Source organism: Delphinus delphis, chromosome 2 (genome assembly GCF_949987515.2).
Source record: "Delphinus delphis chromosome 2, mDelDel1.2, whole genome shotgun sequence".
NCBI lineage: Eukaryota > Metazoa > Chordata > Mammalia > Artiodactyla > Delphinidae > Delphinus > Delphinus delphis.
This window is the reverse complement of record NC_082684.1, coordinates 86,183,692-86,204,461: the sequence shown is the minus strand read 5'-3', so window position 1 is coordinate 86,204,461 and position 20,770 is coordinate 86,183,692. Positions and strand designations below refer to the sequence as shown.

General features: G+C 37.1%; 1 protein-coding gene across 2 annotated transcripts in view; it reads left to right on the top strand.

The window, feature by feature from the left end:
• Positions 1-20,770, top strand: part of ZNF106 (zinc finger protein 106) — a 61,954-nt gene that overhangs the window by 4,730 nt on the left and 36,454 nt on the right. Inside the window, exons 2-4 of one of the 2 annotated variants that reach the window (XM_060005076.1) lie at positions 2,119-2,225; positions 10,643-10,728; positions 14,579-14,640. In XM_060005076.1, coding sequence (XP_059861059.1) covers positions 2,207-2,225; positions 10,643-10,728; positions 14,579-14,640 — 167 coding nt within the window. In that variant the 5' untranslated portion in view covers positions 2,119-2,206. The remainder of the gene's footprint in view (positions 1-2,118; positions 2,226-10,642; positions 10,729-14,578; positions 14,641-20,770) is intronic. The other variant, XM_060005077.1, reaches the window with a different exon arrangement.

The following is a 20,770-nucleotide window of genomic DNA, read 5'->3' as shown; positions in this document are numbered from 1 at the left end:
TAGTTGTGATAAGTGGTATAAAGAAGGTACTGGATTTTAGGGGAGTAGCATATAGTGAGGAAATACCTAGTCTGGGAGATCAGGGAGAGCTTCCTCAGGCAACTGACATTTGGACTGAGATTTGAAGGATGAGTAGTTAACTAGATGGAAAGGAGTACGAGCATTCTAAAGAGAGGGACCAGCATAAGAAAAAGCCCTGTGGGAGGAGCATGTTAGGTGGGAAAAACTGAAAATACCATTTTGTCTGGTGCACAGAGGTCAAGGGGGAAAGTAGCTAAAACATGTGTAGTACACATAAGCAAGGATCATATCAGTGGGCCTTGTAAGACTTGTTATATATTTTGGTATATGTCTTAAATAATTGGATGTCATTGAAGGGCCTTTAAAAATGAGGGACTGAGGCATGAAAACATAAGTGTGTGTGAGAAAGGCATTTTCTTTGTACGGTTGAGGGACTCATAAATTTCATGTTTAGATGGAGGTGAAATTGAAGTAGACTGGAATGCTGAGCCACCTCATGAAAGACAACTGCCATTTAAGAGTCACTCAAACCCCAGCAGACTTCATCACTAAGCCTAGGGCCTCTTACTCCATCACATTGATTGAGGAGTATGTCTTCTTTGATCAGCCCCACCTGCTTGACCATTGCCTGGAGTTATTCAAACACAGTGAGGGCTCTTAAAAGTGCAAGCATGGGAATCCAGTTCTGGTCATGACTAAGCTCCTCCTGCAGATAACAACTGTTAAATCTGGACAGAAATACATAAAGCAACTAAAATCACTGTAGAGTTACCAAAAGCAAACAGATTCTGGAAGGTAATTGACACTTGGGGAACAGAACTACGTGATTTCTCATTTTCATGGCCTCAGTTTGTGCCAAGTAGGATGGTTAAAATTCTGATAGTAAACTGCTAGTCTTTGTGATCTAAAGAACCAAAAATAAGGCTCAAGACAGTCACAGGTGTTGGAAAGTAAGAGGAGAATCCTGGAAAATAGAAACATCAAATTCTGTGAATAAACTCTTCCCAAATCTTGGCACACTGTTGAGAACTATGTGTGCGTGGAGCAGACTCCAAGAAGCCCAGCTCAAGATAAAAGAACTGAATCAAGATCTCATCTACCTGAGGAACAGAGTTTTCAGTTTGAGTCAACCAATTTAGATACTTACTAGAACAAAAATAAATAAAAATTAAAATCAACACTCTTCAAAGGAATATAAAGGAATCCAGAGTCTCCACAAATAACAGTTATGTTTGTTATTTAATTTAACAAATATTTACAATAGTCAGGATATATTCCAAAATTACTCATGTACAGAGAATCAGGAAAATGTAACCTATTCTCAAGTTAAAAGACAATCTACAGAGACGGACCGTAAAGTACCCAAATGTTGGGATTAGCAGGAAAAGATTTAAAACTTTTATAACTATTTATTAGTGAAGGAAAGGAAAATGATGCAAAGGAATTGTGCTCATAAAGAATGAGTATGAGATTAAGAAAAGACCAAATAGAGATTCTAGGACTGAAAAATATAATTTTGGAAATAAATTAAACTAGGTGGGCTAAGCAGCAGAATGGAGATGACTGAGGAAAGAATCCATGAAATTGAAGGTCAATAGAAATTCAATGCGAGGAACAGAAAAAGAGTAGGAGGAAAAAAGGGCCTGAGAACAATATCAAAAAATCCATCACACATAATTGGAATCCCAGAATAGGAGGAGAAAAAGTGGGGAAGAAAAAAAAAATACTTGAAAATATAATGGCTGAAAATTTCCCAAATTTAGTGAAAGGCATATATTGACATATTCAATAAGTTCAGCAAAACCAAGAAAAGTAAAGACAAGAAAACCTCTAGTTTATAAATGAAGAAAACCGTGACTGGATTTTTCATAGACTGCTAAAAGCCAAAAATAAAAGGAAAAATCTAGAAAGTGGCCCAAAAAACCCCAACGTGTTATATACAGGGGAGTAATCATGGAGGCCAGAGTGAATAGAGAATATTTAAAATGCTGAAAGAAAAATCTGAGAACCCAGAATTCCAGATTCAGTAGAATAGCCTTCAAGAATGAAAGCAAAATAAAAATATTGTCACATAAAACCAAGATAATTTGTTTCCAGCAGATCTGCATTACAAGAAATGCTAAAGGAAGTTCTTCAGGCTGAAGGGAAATGAAACCAGATGGAAACCTGAATCTTTGTTAAGGGAATGAAGAGCATCAGAAATGGTAAATATCTGGATAAATAGAAACTGGTTTTTTTCTTTTAACTTCCTAATACTGTCTATGATTATTTAAAAAAAAAAAGCATCATCTTGTGGAGTTCATCATGTATTGTAGATATAAAACATATACCATAGATCATGGAATGGGAAGTGGGGGTAAATGAACCTGTATTGTTGCCAGGTTTCTACAGATTACGTGAAGTGGCATGTTACTAACACTGAGTACAGTGTGAAAATGATAAGGATGTATATTCTCTATCCTAGAGCAACCACTGTGGGAAAAAAATGATGCAAAGAAGTATTGCTAAAAATCTAGCAGAAAAATTGAAGTGAATAATGCAAAAGAAGACAGAAACAGAGGTACAGCCAAACAAAAAAATAGGAGATTAAAAATAATAAAATGGTAGACATAATCCACCCATATCAGTAATTTCACTTACTTCAGCGGAATAAACGTTGATTCAGTGCATAAAGACAGATTGACTAAAAATAAATGCCAGAAGATATACCTTTCAAACAGCATAAGAAGGCTGGAGTGGCTGTATTCATATTAGATAAAGTAGATTTCAAGATAAAGTGTATTGCCAGAATTAAGGCAGTTCTTTCATAATAATAAGAGGGTCAGTTCATCAGGAAGACAGTCATAAATATGTATGTGCCTAATATCAGAGCTTCAAAATACATGAAACAAAAATGGATACAATTAAAGGAAGAAAGAGACAACAATCACAGTGATTTTAACAATTTTCTCAACAATTGATAGACATCTAAACAGGCAAAAAAATCAGTATAGATGATGATTTCCACCCAACAACTACAGAATACATTTTGTTCCCCAAAGGTATGTATAGGCCAGATGCTTGTCTATAAATCAAGTCTTAATAATTTTAAAAGGGTTGAAATACTACAGAATATTTTCTTTGACCATAATGGGATTAAAGTAGAAATCAAGATGTCAAACAGAACCCTGCAAATATTTGGAAATTCAGTGAAACTGGTAAATCGATGAGTCAAGGAAGAAATTGTAAGAGAAATCAGTAAATATTTTGAACTGGATGATGAAAATACAACATCTAAATCTGTGGGATAACTGTTATAGCCAAGAAGAACCTAAGGAGACATGATGATTAAACGTATGTGGGATCCTTGTTGCAATTCTGGAAGAGAAAAAGAATACTAAGTGAAAAAAGGAAACAAAGTATGGACTTGATAATAATATATCAATATTGATTTATTAATTGTGACAAATTATACTAATATGAGATGTAAATAATACAGGAAAAGGGGTGGGCTATATGGATACTCTCCTGTTTTTTGCAACTTTTCTGTAAATTTAAAACTATTATAGTTTATTTAAAAGCGCTAAGATATTTGTAGGACACAGCTAATGCAGTTCTTAGAGGGAAACTTATAACTTAAACACCTTTAGAAAAGTAAGGTTTAAAGATAATGAATGAGCTAAATAAAGTTCTACCTTAAGCTAGTAGATGAAGAGCAAGGTAAACCCAAAGTAGATAGAAGGGAAGAGATAAAGACAATAGAAGAAATCAGTGAAATAGAAAAAGACAACCAATAGACAAAATTACAAAGCCAGGGTTGGTTCATTGAAAAAAATCAGCAATATTGATGAACCACTTGATAGATTGAAAATGAAAAACAGAGATAACACAGATTAGTAGTATCAGAAATGAAAGGGATCACTACAGATCCTGTAGGATAATAAGGGGATATTATAAACAAACTTTATGCCAACAAATTTGACACTATAAATGGACAGTTTCTTAAATGTCAATGTACTAAAAATGTCAATGTGCTAAAATCTGAATAAGCCTATATTAAAGAAATAGAATTAATGAAAAAAAAGGGTTTCACTGATGAATTTTATCAAGTATTTAAAGAAGAAATAACATCAGTCTTACATAAACTTTCAGAAAATAGACAAAAGGGAAACACTCATTTCACGAGGCCAAAACCTGCTAAAGGTATTACAGATTGAAAATTACAGGGACTTCCCTGGTGGCTCAGTGGTTAAGAATCCACCTGCCAGTGCAGGGGACACGGATTTGAGCCCTGGTCCGGGAAGATCCCACATGACTCAGAGCAGCTAAGCCTGTGCGCCACAATTACTGAGCCTGCGCTCTAGAGCCCGCGAGCCACAACTACTGAAGCCCGTATGCTTAGAGCTGGAGCTCTGCAACAAGAGAAGCCACCACAATGAGAAGAAGCCCGTGCACTGCAACAAAGAGTAGCCCCCGCTCGCTGCAACTAGAGAAAGCCCACACGTAGCAATGAAGACCCAACGCAGCCAAATAAAAATAACAAATTATAAAAAAAAAAAGAAAATTACAGAACAGTGTGTCTTATGAACATAGACCCAAAAAATTCTAGGCAAAATATTAACAAATCATAATACATCATGACTAAGTGACCAAAGATAGATGGCTAGGTATCTGATAAAGCAAGTACTGTAGAGTAAAATGGTAACCATAGAATCAAGGTGGTGGGTATATGCGTATATGGTAAACTGGGTGTGGGATATTCACTATAAAATTCTTTAAATATTTCTGTGTTTGAAATTTTGCAAAATACAGTATAGGGAGAAAAATCAAGGGAATATTATGATCAGATTTGCATTTTAAAGAGATTACTTCTGCTGTTGTATAAGGAATTAGGAAAGTACAGGATTACCTGAGAGTAGTTTGAGAGGGGGTGCTGAGACCACTTAGGAGGATATTATACAGGTATACTTTTTAGGCTGATAATTTCAAGGTGAGTTTGGGAAGTTTTTCAAGCTCTTGGAATACTGTACTTTTGAACAAGAGCTAATTTTGTCTAAGCATATTTTTTACTGTATTGCTGGGATTTGGGATACATCATTGCCACATGTACAGTATGCATGTGAGCTTTTGACTTTCGACATTTACAAGGATATGAGATTTTTGTAAATTCCAAAATTTGCAAATACCACTATAGTAGCATATAAATTCCTTCTTAAAATCTAATAAAATATATGGTGACCTTTTCAGAGACTTAATGATTTTTTAAATACAGGACAAAGGCATTTAGAAAGCTGTTAACATAAATTAAAACTGCTAAAATAAATGCTTTACTGTAATACTGTGATATGGTCACCCATGAACTTAAAAGATTCTATAAAAAGAAGAAATAGTGAAAATGATTGTTATTATAGTCATACTTGTATAAAGTGGATGAAGATTATTGAATGTACTGTTAGCAATAAGATGCACGGAGAACAGCAAAGCTTTTTGAGAAGAATAGTGAGCAGTTAGTAAGGCTCACTCAGCTTACATTGATTGTAATTCATGTCATAGAATTTTACATTACTATGTGGATCTTTGAGGTTGCTTGGAAATATATATAAATGATATGTTGAATACAGGAATGCCAACTTTTTCAACTGTTAAATAAATGCAACAAGCTACCCAGTTAAACTTTTAAAACAGTGTTTGTATAAGCTATCTTTGGGCTTATGACTTACTCTGTTATATGATGACAACTTTTGCTAGTATTTTTATTACCTTGTTAGAGTTGGCATTATCCCAGTTTCTTTCTCAGTTATTTTTCCCTCTAGAACATAATGCTTCCAAGTTCCAGAAGTGAGTAAAGTATTGGAACCTGACCATAGTTCTGATTCTGAGGTAAGGAATCAGATTGTGGTCTGCCCTGTCCATTTCCTTGCCTGGTGATGGGCAATATGAACAGCTTCATCTGTTGGATGCTTGACTTTTGATCCCTTTTCCTGAGTCACAGCCTTAACTTCCTGTCTTCGTTTTAGCCCTATGCTTACTAATAAAGAATAAAGAGTGGGGTGTGTGTGTGTGTGTGCGCGTGCGCATGTGTGTGTGTACACATACATATATGATACTGGTGAGTGTTATGTTAGGGCAGATAATATAAAAAGTAGGAATGCTAGTGAGTAAAATGCTTATGAACTTACGCTCCATCAGAGATAGTGGATGGATGCAGGAAACCACCAATCACTTGCCTTGGGAAACAAGAGCCAGCCAGAATTTAGACCTAGTAAATAGGACAGGTACCCAGAATAAGCCTTTGAAAGTTGTGATTACAGGTTCATATGCCCCAAAATACTTCTTGACCTCTGTTGTCAGCTTACTAAAACTCCTTCCTTAGCTAGGAGCCTTGAAACTTTCTGGGGAGTCCCACTCAGCAAAGTGAGGACTTTTCAGAAGTGCCAGTCATATCTTTGTTCCATAACCTGGGCAACCTAGGGGTAGTGACAAAAACTTGTTGTATCACTGAACACTGTCTCTCTGTTGCCCTGTCTTGCTCACCAGAAATCCATTAGTTTTTTGTCAGGATTAAGGTGGACAAGTTACCTGTGGAATTCAGAAAAGGGATACTAATCTGAGTACCACTTCCCCCACCCCAACAAACCAATAATTATGCTTTTTTTCTTCAGTGTTTTACAATATATTATCATATAGAGTCTCAATTGGTTTTAATTATGTCAGAGTTCAAATATCTTAAGTACTGTGTTCATTGTAACCAGTGTTATAGGTATATGAAAAGACAGATCCCTTCCTCATGGTAAGGTCAGTGAGACCAGACATACCTACCATCAAACAGCCTTCAAAGCATGGTGAAGTACAGAATGGGGTGTCTGGGGACTAATGCAATAGTTCTACTCTGCCCACACAACTGTATTTCTTTTTATTAGTAAGCTGTGTGGGTGATACTGATGTACTGCTTGGATTTAGAACTTGTTCATTTATTGGCTGCAGGAGTCAAGGCAGGAAACATTAGTGAGTATAACAGTTGAGTGAAGGGAGAAGAATACATATAAAGTCATGCAGGTTTATCACACTGAAGAGTAAATAACAATTGTTTTTCCTCTTTTTAAAAAACTTTTATTTTATTACAGTTGATTTACAACGTTACGTTAATTTCTACTGTACAGCGAGCATAAATAACAATTTAAAAATTGAAATCTGTCAGGACTTGGTGACTAAATATGAGAATCTGAAAGAAAAGAATCAGTAATATGGTTTTGCCTATGAGAATGATAATTGTATTAATAGAATAGTAATTAAGATATTGAGAAAAGGTACTTATTGTAGGATTTTTTAGACTTATGACTAAGAAATATCACAGATATTTCTCACAGTTATTTGGGGAAAATTTGAAAGATTTCATAATGGGTATATTTAAATGATATGGGGGAAAATGTAAGGTGGTTAGAGTGAGGACAGCAGTAGTTGAATTGACTGACTTGGCTTGTATAATGTAACCTCTCAAGCATTTTGAGGTTGCAAAGTTGGATGGTTTCTATTTCCTTGACTTCTAATCCTTGTTAAGACCTTTAAAGAAGGCTGTGAGCTAATTTCAGTATTTCAGAAAGCTTAATGGAAATTATATTTTTACCCAGTTTAAGGATGTACAAATTAAAGTTCTTTTGTCTTTAGATGTAATCATATCAACTCAGTATTTTTATTTTTTATTTATTTATTTTATTTATTTATTTATTTTTGTGGTGCGCGGGCCTCTTACTGCCGTGGCCTCTCCCGTTGTGGAGCACAGGCTCCGGACGCGCAGGCTCAGCGGCCATGGCTCGAGGGCCCAGCCGCTCCGCGGCATGTGGGATCTTCTCGGACTGGGGCACAAACCCGCGTCCCCTGCATCGGCAGGTGGACTCTCAACCACTGCGCCACCAGGGAAGCCCTCAACTCAGTATTTTTAAATACTAGGTCTTTCTTGATTAAATACTTTGCTAGCAGTTTACACTTTTTATGAAAGTGAAAATTTTTACAGAAATGAAACTTAATATATGCAGATTAGAAACATGGAGCCCGTGAAAAGAAGAAATAAATAAAAAGAGGGAGTCTTTGGTTAAAAGGTTGATAGAGAGTATTTTTATTATATGACTTTCTTTATCCATTTACTACGAGTTGATGGCTTTATTAAATAGAAACACAGTTGGTATTTTAGTACTTAGTTTTCAATTGAGTAAATATATAAAAACCCCACAGCAACTGCTGTTGCTTGTGCCAGGAAGTCTCACTTTTTCATTGCTTTCAAGTTTTTTGTTCCTGTTTTGCTTTAATGGGTAATCATTTGAAGCAGTATTAAAAACATTTCTGGATATATCGTCTTTATCACTGATTTCGCAGCTCTTAGAACGATGGATGCTTGCTGAATGAAATAACAAAATACTGCTTGCAAATAGTAATTAAAGTTAATGTTAAGAGATAAGGGAATTAAAAGAATAATTGTGCTTTGACACTTTGCACCACAGTGGTTTGTGTTAATTTTGAGATTTAGGATAGGTTAGTAATACTAGAAGCATAAATAATACTATACCTATCCATAAAGGTATATTTCTTTGTTTTATTAGCTAGTTAACATTCAGCTTTCTCAAATGGTCAAAATTTTACCCACAATCTTGTTTTGGTGCTTTGTAATTTGTTATTGAATAGAATTATTTCAGACATTTAGTAGTGGTATGGAGTGGGTTGCAATAGCAAGGAAACTGAGTGACAAGAGAGGTAGAGAACCTTAGGCTTCTTTCTCATTGGTTTTTCCACCATGTTGTGTAAGGGTTAAAGATTAAATTAGGGCAGCTTATAACTTCATTACATCACAATTTTAAGTCCCATAAGGAACAAGCCCAGGCAAGGAAGCAGATAAATCTATTAGAGTCTGGTGTGTGTGTGGAGGAAAAATAATTTTGCCTGGGGAGTGGAATTAAATTCTCAGCTAGGGCATCCTTGCAGGGATGCAGGAGGAAAGTATGGTAGTGCTAGAGGATTGTAGAATAGAGACCCTTCTGGTCTTAACCCAAACCTCAGTATTTATCCAGTTATCCCTGTCTTACATTTAATAACCTAAGATAGTTCTATTTGGAACAATTCAACAAATAATTATGGAGTGCCTACAGTATGCCAGACACTGTTCTCAGTGCTAGACCTATACTAGTGAACAAAATATACAGAGTCTCTGTTCTTGTGAAGCTTAATTTTTAATTGGGGAAACAAAGAATAACAAATATATACTATGTTAGGTAGTAAAGGATGCTTGTTTCAGATATTTCTTGCTGTTTAACAAGCTGTCCCAGTATTTACTGGCTTAAAACAGCTATTTTGTTTCTTACAATTCTGTGGGTTGAAAAAGGCTCATTTGCATGGTTCTTTAACTGGTCCCACTTAGGATCCCTCATTGGCTGTCGTTTGGGTGCTCAGCTGGGGCCTCAGTTCTTTTCCCCTTGGCCTCTCCATGTGGCTGGGTTCTAAGAGGGAGTGTTCCAAGTGTGCAAAGGCAGAAGCTGCAAAGTTTCTAAGGCCCGGCCTCAGAAATTGCATTGTCACTTCCGTTGCATTTTATTGGTCAAAACAGGTCACAGGGAGGGAAAATAGACTCTATACCTTTTGATGGGTGGTGGTGACAACATCACACTGCAAAAGAGCGCGTGGGGTGGGAGATAATGTTGTGGCCATCTGGGGAAACAATCTACCATAGTACTATTAAAAAGTAAAAAATTAAGCAGGTTATTAGGGGGATAGAAGAAACGGAGGGCAGGAAGTACAGTATTTTATAGGGGGTCAGGGAAGGCCTCCCTGATGAGGCAGCATGAGAGAGTGAGCCTTGAAACCCATAAATACTTTTTTTTTTTGGTCTGAAGGATTTATTTAAATATTTTAAATGTCAGCATAACACAGAGAAAAGGCTCTTAAACCAGAAATAAGAGATGTGGGGTCAACTCTCTGCTGTGCCATAGGTACATCTAAGGAAGAATATTCCAGGCAGAGAGAACAGGAAATATAGAAACCCTAAGGTGGGAGAATCCCTGGTGTGATCAAGGAATGGCAAGGAGGACAGTGTAACTTGAATGGAGCAATACAGGGAGAGTGATAGGGCGTGGAGTCAGAGAATGAGAGAGAAACAGATTTTGTAGCCCGTGACAAAGAACTTTGGATTTTCTGTGAGTGAGATGGGATTCTATTGGAAGATTCTGAGCAGAGGAGTTAAATTTAAATTTTAAAAGAATCCTGTTCTGAGAATCTTTGGTTGCTAATTTGAGAATAGACCATGAGAGGACAGACAAGAGTGGAAATAGGGAGTCAGGTCAGTAGGCTGGTGCCATGTGAGATGGTAGATATGCTAAGCAGTGAGGGGTGGTTGGATTTCAGATGTACTTCAAGGTGGGACTGGCAGGATTTGCTGATGAGGGTGGATATGGGGTGAGAAAGAGGGATCAAGGATGACTCCCAAAGTTTTTGCCCTAGGTACCTGGAAACTTGGAATTTTCCTTTACCAAGATGGGAAGACTGGGGGAGCAGGGTGGAGGTGAGGGAGTTGCAGGATTTGTATTTTGGGCTGTGTTAAGATGAATCTAAAAAGACATCTGGGAAGAAAAGGTTACTAAATGTTACTTCCTCATTGCAGGTATGACGTTGAGTGCTTCAGATCTGGTCACTATGGCACGAGAACGAAAATGCATATTGTGCCACATTGTGTACAGCTCAAAAAAGGTAATAATAGAAGAGGGAGAATCTGAGGCTTTTATGACTGATCATTTTTTCAGAGACATCATGTGGAATTTATAGATGGGTAAAAACTTTTAACATCTTACTTATGCTTCTTTCCTAAACCTTAGTCTTATTTCACTGGTTTTTTTCTCATTACTGCCTCATAAAACCAGTAACTATATTATTAAACCTCTACCTGGAATTTGAGGATACTCAACAGTATGATAAAGAGATATTCAGTTAGTAACCAGTTATAGAGAAAAGACATTAAAATTCAGGTTGAGATTATAACAACTTTCTGATTAGCTAAGGTAACAGCATTGATACGTAGCGGAGTTCTCTTTCTGCATATTCTTGTGAAAAGTGCGGCACAGCAGCAATGGTACTAACTATATTCTTAGACGTCCACAAGGTGGGGATGTTGCTCAAAGAAAAACGCATTTTTAAGAACTAAAAGAATTTACCTTTGCTTTATAGAAATTGGCTGCAGTTTGTCTCACATTTTGCTTTTCTTTTTTTTCTTCTTTATTCTTGCTTTCCAAGAGTGCTGCTAGCTTAAATACTGAGGAATTTTTTCTCCGTGTTTTTAAGATGTTCTTGATTGTCATTGGAAGTTCAGAGAACTGGGAAGATTATCATGAGTGAGGTTAGCCAGCGAAGTCTGAGTAAACCTTGAAAGGTTTGGGTGTAAAATGGCTTAAAAGAAATGGAGAAGAGATATTTTAGGTGAGAGAAAAATACATACAAAGGTATAGCGGTAGAATGGAGTATAACAGTTCTAGGAGTTGGTAAGAAGGCTTACCTGATTAGAACAGTTTCATCTTGGGAGTAGCGGGACCACAATTTAATTTGTAATTTAAGTGAAGATAGTTAATAAACAGTGTTGAGTGCTAGACTGAGGGGTTTGATTGTGATCCATCTAGTAGGCTGGGGTGAGGAATTTTTTTTTTTCCTATTTAGGATTTCTGTTAGTGATGGAAAAATCAGCTGAGATTTTTAAATCATGTTTAGTAATATACTTGCTGCCTTTTACAAAAGGCTCTTCCAATTTTAAAAATTTAGACCAGGGTTAACTCAAATTTTCAATAAGGCTACTTTCAGATTAGAGGGAAATTGAGAAGGTATGAGATGGGTACTCAGAGGTGTGGTGTCAGATCTTCATGGAGTAGCAGGCCTGTCTTGTTATATTCTCATAATTTTGCTACTTTAAGTCTTTTTGGCATTTCTTCTCTGGATTAAAACATGTTTCGTCTCTTCATACTTTTCCATGGGTCACAACAAAGTTAAGTAAGGGCTGGGGTTATTTACTCCTGCCTTAGGGACAGCCAACTATAGGTTTTTAAGCAAGGGAATGGCGTGATTAAGTGTTAAGATATGGGGTAAGAAATTAACAGAATGGGTTAACTGAAAGGGATAAACTCAGACACTTATTTTTAGATAGACTATGAACAACTTATGTTGATGTGCTTTCCTCTAGTTTCCCAAACTAGTATTACCTTGGTTTCTCCAAATACACTGTGAAGGAGAAAAGAATCTAGGGTGACTGTGTATTATATCCCTGAGTATCCTGATGCTTATTAACTTATGAAAATCTGAGAAGCCCTGGAATTAAAAAATATTAAAATTTTTTTCTGTTACTCAGTGTTTTCCAAACTTGTTCAACCCCAAATCCTTTTTTTCTCCCTTTCCCCCCCTCCTTTTAACAACATAATACTGATGTAAGGGACTAAATAGAAGCTTGGTAACTCTGCAGGTATGCATTTGGAACTGTGCCTGTGGATCTTTCTCAGTTATTTTGAAAACTCAGTTGTCTCATTATTTGCATTCATTCCTTATAGAAGGATGGAAGAGGATTTCACATTGTAAATTTAGAGACAGATTATTGAAGTATTTTAAACAATCAAAAGTCACATTAAGGGAATTCCCTCACGGTCCAGTGGTTAGGACACTGTGCTTCCCCTGCAGGGGGCACGACTTCGATCTCTGGTCAGGGAACTAAGATCCCGCAAGCCATGTGGAAAAAAAAAAAAAAATCACATTAAAACTAGTTTTGAATGATAACATTTTTTATAACTGAAATAGAATACAGAATTGGTTTTTACATCAGAGAGAGTAACCTATTTCAATGAATACTCCCTTGGTTAGGAATAGTTTCATTGCAAGAAACAGTCCCACTTAAATTTAGCTCAAGAAATGGAGATTTGGCATATGTTAAATCTAATCCAAGGAAAAACTGAGCAACAGGAAACAAAAACTGAACAACAGGAAGCATAGAGATTTGAGCAGGTGTTGTATATTGTCCATGGATTTTTTCATTCTGTATCCTGTCACTAACTGAACTTAGTTTTCCGCTCTATAAATGTTCATTCTGGTTAATGGCCAATCAGTTGTATCTAGAAGGGGTCACATGTAAAACTATCCCTTCCGGATGAAGCATTTGTAGAGATAGGAAGGAAATGGTGGTCATCTTCAGTAAAATTGCCATTTAAAGGAAGTGTTTTGAATCATAACACTGTGTATCACACTGTGTGTAGATAACTTAAAGAAGAGGTTGTTGTACTCATTTTGACAAATGAATTGTATATAATAAAAAAATCTCAATGCACTAGATGTTTGCAACATGACATGGTGTTTGAAATGTTGACTTTGGTGTCGGATCTGCCAGAGTTTGATCTGCCAGAGTCGGATCTGCCAGAGTCCTAGTTTCACCACTTGATAATCTGTGACTCTGAGAGGGCAAGGCTAAATATTTTCACACTTATCCCTTCAATGCCTAGGTACTTGGCACCTAAGAAGCACTTGATAAATATTTGGTGAATAAACAAATTAGCTTCTCTACACCCTTGTGTCCTTATGATGTTAATAATCCTCCCTTAGCAGTGTTTTGTGGTTCAAATGAGAAAATGTTTGAGGCATTTAGCACAGGGCACAGTTAATAGTAATACTCAACAATTGTAGTAACCCTTTTATCATATTGGTAAACAGCCATTCTCTGTTATGGCATACTGGCTATATATACTTTGTGTGACAGAGAGACAGACATTTGCAACTTTGAGTTTTTGGAGGGGTGTGTGCGTGTGTCACGCTTACACTTATAAGTGGAAGCTCTTTCCACAGATTTTATTTCCTTCCCACCAAGGGTGGGAGGGAGGGAGGGGAGAATCTAGTATATTTTCAAACTTTTCATTGGAACCAAACAAATCAATTGGTGTGGGGAAGGGAGTGGGCAGTGAAGGTGAAGCCATGATTGAACTGCCGTGTTCAAGGCATTTTTTGACCTACCATAGGAAAATTCTGTTATATCTGTAACTTCTGTGTAGAATTGATGTATCCATCTGTTCATTCAACAAATATTAGTAACATGTTGGCCATATCAGGCCCTGGCCAAGATATGGGTAAGAGTTGTAACTAACTCTTGAGAAACTCTCAGTTGAGTGGGGAAAGAGAGTATGGTGAAAAGTAGCCAAGTAGTTGAGAAGTTACGTGATTTCAGGCCGTTTTTTAAATTTTTAATAAACTTAAGTAAATTCCTTATATTGGGATATAATTTAACATATTTGTTTATTATTTACTTTTTTGCCTCCTAAATACAATATACTTTCAAACCTTTTTGAAAAGCCACTTAAATAGGTCTTTCTTAACTATTGCTTTATTTAAAAATGAAATATGTCTAAAAACAAGCTAAAGAGTTACTTAATAAGGAACTGATTCCAATATTGAATTGAGAATGGTAACCACAAACACGACTTTGATACAAGGAGCTTGAGCCCCAATTGTTGATTGAACAGGACAGAGGAATTTTTTTCCCCAAAGCAATCCCCCTTAGTTTAACCTGCTTTCTTTAATTTTGAAGGAGATGGACGAACACATGCGGAGCATGTTGCATCACAGGGAACTTGAGAACCTGAAGGGCAGGTATGGGACGGCTGTCTTCCATAAACTTCTGGATGTGGGGGGATCTGAGGGCTGATGGTGCTTGTCAGCTTATTTTATAGTAATCCTTCATAAATGAATGTTGTCTTATGGCATAGTACTATCCTTTGGAATTAATAACAAGTACAGTAGATTTTTTTTGGCCTTCAAAAGGGATAAATCTTTGTGCATCTCAAATGTGTAGAATTCACAGCAACTCTAGCAAATAGATTACAACAAAGGTGGGTGGGGATGAGCTAGTTCTCTCATTAGTAAGCTTTCTTATTCCTACACAGCAGCCTTGCAACTAGGACATTTCATATTATTGCCTCAGCAGTGTTCAAATTATTGCAGGCCATAAACCTTTACTGTTGCTGGAATAGTCTGAAAAGTCCAAAGTCTTCTAAATAGCACTGAATCTCATTAGTGTAAATAAAATAGATGTATAAACCCTGAGTATCTAAGAATGCTATTTTGTGAATTAAAGCTTGAGATGTTTAAGGAAAGAAAATCTAACAAATAAGTACCTTTAAGACATTAAATGTAGCATGTATGTATATCCTGTGTCTTTTTTTCCAACTAAGTTTCCTCTTTTGATGTTTTGGACATGTGTGAATTTGAAGTTTGGAGACAGTATGGAACAGAGAAACTTTGGGAAACAGAAATATGCCTTATACCTTAGTCCATGAGTAATGGTTACAGTAGGTCCCCTACATATGAACCTTCAAGTTGTGAACTTTCACAGATGGGAATGTGTGTTCCCATGTCCAATTACGTAAGTTAGTTCATGTGTCTAGCATACATTGTCATGTGCGTGCATCCTCTGCAAGTGGTTGTGCTTTTGTGTGCTTTACTGTAAAGTACTATAGAGAGTACAGTAGTACAGTATTTTTATTTCAAGTCCAGGATGTACAGAAGCAAGCTTAAAAGCAGCAGTGAGGTAGCTGGTACTGCTAAGAAGCGCCAAGCGATAACGACGGAAACAAAGTGAAATTGAGAGAGTGGAGCAAGGCGAAAAGATGATAGATGTCGCTTGTTCTTATAACATGAATTGTTCAACCATCAGCATGATTCTAAAGAAGAAGGACGAAGGCTTCCCTGGTGGCGCAGTGGTTGAGAGTCCCCCTGCCGATGCAGGGGACGTGGGTTCGTGCCCCGGCCCGGGAGGATCCCACATGCCGCGGTGCGGCTGGGCCCGTGAGCCATGGCTGCTGAGCCTGCGCGTCTGGAGCCTGTGCTCCGCAACGGGAGAGGCCACAGCAGTGAGAGGCCCGCGTACAACAAAAAAAAAAAAAAAAAGAAGGACGAGATCATGGAACAGCAAAGTCTGCTGGGCCAATGATGCCGACAATAACACTGAAGAAGTGTGGAAAAGTGATGGAGGAGATGGAGAAGCTTCTCAATGTGTGGATGTAGGATCAGCATCAGCGTTGAGTCCCACTCAGCCTAATGTTGATTCAGGAGAAAGCTAAAAGCCTTTATGAAGACTTGAAGACGAAACGCGGCAAAGAATCAGAGGGCGTGTCTTTTAATGCTAACCATGGCTGGTTTCATCGGTTCAAGGCTAGAGCCAACCTTTACAATGTAGAAGTAAGTGGTGAGGCAGCGAGTGCAGATACAGTAGCTGCCCGGGAATTTCCTGAAATGCTTCGAGAAATTATTGATGAAGGCACGTATTTACCCAAGTAGGTTTTTAATGTGGTTGAGACAGGACTGTACTGGAAGAAGATGCCAGACCAAAGTTATATCAATAAGGAGGAAAAGTGGTTGCCAGGCTATAAAGCAGCAAAGGATAGGCTAACTCTGTTGTTTGGTGGCAATGCTTCTGGTGATATGAAGCTGAAGCCTCTCTTAGGTTATCATTCAGAGAACCCAAGAGCCCTTAAAAACATAGCCAAGGGCTCTCTTCCTGTTGTGTGGAAGAGTAACCCCAAAGCCTGGGTTACACAGGCCATTTTCCAGCACTGGTTTTTCCACCACTTTATCCCAGAGGTAGAGACATACTGCTTGGAGAAGGACGTCCCATTCAACATTCTTTTGCTGCTTGACAATGCTCCAGGCCACCCCCATTCATGGACAACTTTCATCCCGAAGTCAAAGTAGTGCATCTGCCACTGAATATATGTCGCTCATCCAACCTACAGACCAGGGAGTTGTAGCAACTTTCAAGAAATATTATTTATGTCACACTTTTCATCAGGCGGTAAAGGTGAGTGACGAATCAGGAGCAACCTTGTGACAATTTTGGAGGGACTATAACATCTACAAGGCCATAAAAAACATTGACTTTGCTTGGCATGAGGTTACGGCTGTCACCATGAATGGGGTTTGGAAGAACCTTTGCCTGCAGTTTGTTCACGATTTTTGTGGATTTGAGAAGGTGGATGAGTCCAAAGAGGTCTTCAGCAACTTAGTGACCCTCAGCAAGAAGCTGGAGCTTGATCTGCAAGAGGACAACTTCATTGAACTCTTTGCTGTGCAACAAGAGGAGCTGACTAATGAAGACCTGGTGGAATTGGAGGCCCAGAGAAAGGACGAAGAGAGACAAGAGGACGAAGAAGTAACTGAAGAACCGAAGAGATTCATGACGCAGGAAATATCAAGGGGATTTTCTTTATTTGAGGAGGCACTGTTAGTTTTTGAGGCACAGGACCTGAACGTAGAATGGTACATGAAGGCTGCAGCGGCCGTTAGAATGCAATCCAGTGCTACTGTGTTATCTATGACAAGAAAAAAAGAGCTACTACTCAGACATCACTGGATCGTTTTTTCAATATGGTAAATAGAATTGAATCCAGCAAGGAACCAGAATCTGTGCTGTCAACGTCAGGTGTGACGATCAAATAATTAAGGTAATCCACATATAGGGAATCAGAGGTTGACGGTATTTCATAGTTCCCAATGATAATGAGTTAAAGATCATATATATTCAAGGTATTATAAGGGCTCTCAACATTAAATCTGAGTGAATGCAAGTTGCAGCTTGCCCTCCATCTCATATTGCTGACGATCCTTCAGCTCTACCATCTCCCTCCTCCTCTCCCTCCTCCAGTTAGTAACTCTTCTTGCCTGTTCACTTGATGCCAGCCCCTGTATGCCAGCTGGTGTACTGTACTACTGTACTTTTCAAGGTACTATACTGTAAGGTTAAAAATGTTTTCATTACTTTTTGTGTTTTTTATGTATTATTATTTCTGAAAAGTATTATAAACCTATTACAAGTACAGTACTATATCGCTGATGGTATTAGTTGGGTATCTAGGCTAACTTTGTTGGACTTACGAACAAATTGGACTTATGAATGTGCTCTCGGAACGGAACTTGTTCGTATGTAGGGGACTTACTGTGCAAGATTTGATCAAGATGCCAACCTAAGTCATTTGGAATTATTTGTGTTTTAAGTAATATAGTTTTAGGTTGTGTGGGCAAATTAATATGTTATTAAACTTTCAGCATCTGTTTAGCATACTGGTGGAATTTTTCCATGGTCTCAGTCTTTTACTGTGTGAAGGTTAGGTCTTAGTAGCAGTATAAAAGAGGTGTTCACTCAGATTTAATGTGGAGAGCCCTTATAATACCTTGAGTATATATGATCTTTAACTCATTATCATTGGAACCTATGAAATACAGTCAACCTTTGATTCCCTGTATGTGGATTATTTGATCCCATTTCCAACATACTTCTTTCTGGAATTCACCTTTTTCTGGGCTTCTTAGTGACCTGTAGTGTATTATAAAATCAAACAAAACAAATGAGGTTAGTAAATCTAGTCATTAGGAGAGAAGCTCATTTTGTTCTAAGACTAATGCCTTATTTTATTCAAAGATCACTAATTAGCTAATTAAAACATTAAAAAACAAATTTTGATAACTAAGATTCATGTTCATAGTCAGTGCAGAATCATAAAAAGTAAAAAACGTAGAGGTCCTTTCACTCTCTCCCCCCCTTCCTACTCCCCTCTTAGAGGAAAGTCAACAGTTTAGTGTATATCCTATCCAAACGTCTTTTCTGTGTGTATACATAGATTTATATTTATATATACACACATTTTGTTTTGTCTTGCTACCATAACTGAACCACATGCCATATATGTATTGTTCTGTAATTTGTTTCTCCTTTCCTCCCACTCATCAACTTAATTGTGCCATGGAGATTTTGTGTACTGTTTTTAGTTATTTGGAGCATAATCAGATAGTTAAGGAATAAGCATTGGAAGCCTCTGAACTGACAATAGTAATGTCAGTGTTAACACCCAAACTCATTTTATTTAGAGGAGAGCACTTTGGTACTTAATTTACTCATATTTTAGATATAGTGCTATAAGGTTTGGTATGGTTTCCTGGCCGGTACAAATTATAAGGGAGAAGGCAAGCAGGTAGCAAGGAAAAACAGCTGGCAAAACTATAAAAAACAACACAATCTTAAAAATCATTTACTGACTTGGAACATTTATTGCCATGACCGTCATCACTAGTTTGTACCAAAGGGACAAATAGTTATCAGTCATTATGTTTTTTCCTCCTATCCTCAGTTTGTGATTATTTCCTCTGGATTCCATGTTTAACTACTGGCTTTCTGATATTAAGTATCACTATAATTTTTGGTTGTGATCTGGTTAAGAAATGTAAAGAGCATTTTTTTAGGTTTTGAATGCAAGCTTGATTGAGAAGTGAGTAACTTATTTAGTTCACGATTGTAGACATCTGGAACATTTCCCTGTTTTTTCCTGATGTACTTGTTCAGATGTATGGCCTGTAAGTAGTTTCTACAGATAGATGCTATTAAAAGGGCACAAACCTTAATTTATCAACCAGCTGTTGTGGTATAGTTAGAGCAAGCTTAATAAAGAGGAGCTTATGGATAGAATATCTGAAGGCTTTGCCTTTCACACATGAGAGGAAATTGTGTGGTAACAGGATGAAGCTAATTTGGGCCCTCTGTTAAAACGCTCTGAGGAAACTTATTGCCTGTATTAGTCAGGAAGTAAACCAGTACTTTTTTACCAACAATTATTTATATATTTATACAAAGTAGTATTTTAACTGGTTATTGATAAAAAATTGGAAAATAGCATCATTCAAATATTATTTAATTTGCTATTAGCTTTAAAGAACATGTGGTTTCCCAAACACCCTATTTGGGAGCCTGAATGCATATTGTAATATGCTTGACTCCAGACACAGACACATTTGAATTTTCACAAGATGTGGTTGACCTATCCTGCTCTTTCCCAGTATAAATGTAGAGTCTCTCTTTTCTCTTTTTGAAGTTTCTTGTAAAGCTTATCTTTAAAAAAAACAAAACAAAAAACTAGATTTCATTTATAAGAAAAATGTTAGGGATTTCTGTGTTTTGATAAATCTGTGTTTTTAGTGTTAACTTTTATGTTGCACTTATTGCCATACCCTTCTGGGTAGGATCTCGAGGTATTTTTCTATCAAGTAACTTCGGAATTATGGTTAATACTCTTTCTTGCAATGAAAGCAAAAATGTTTAAAAAATCTGTGTTTGAGCGTTTGATACATGTCCAACATATACTTGTGCCTTGGAAATTGCAAAATATGTGGATTTATGATTATGGATATTTATTTTTAACAGAGTTAGTTACTGTCTACTTTATACTACATTCCTTAATATTTTAAGAAGTCAGTGTCGTCTTCCAATTATGTCTTTTAAAGAGGGATTTTGATGGTTTGGACATATGAAAAATTCTCTGTGGGAATTCCCTGGTGGTCCAGTGGTTAGGACTCCGTGCTTCCACTGCAGGGGCAACAGGTTCCGTCCCTGGTCGGGGAACTGAGATCCCGCATGCCAAGCGGCACAGCCAAAAAAGAAAAAGAAAAAAATTCTCTGCATTTTGGAACTAAGGATAAAATCAGGGATTTTATTCAAGAATACCTTTTAGAATGATGTTCCTGGTACTGCAATATATGGTTTAGCGTTCTATAAACTTTGAGGTAGAAAAGTGGACTAAAAACATTTTCCACAGTTGTAGAGAGTTTAAAGCCCAAAAGATTTTCTAACCAGAAAATTCAGTTGATTTGAGTTGTTATTATAGTGTAAATTATGTATGCCAGGTTTGTTACAGTCTTCAGATTCTTCTGGTGCTGCCCATTGGGGATAGATTTCTAT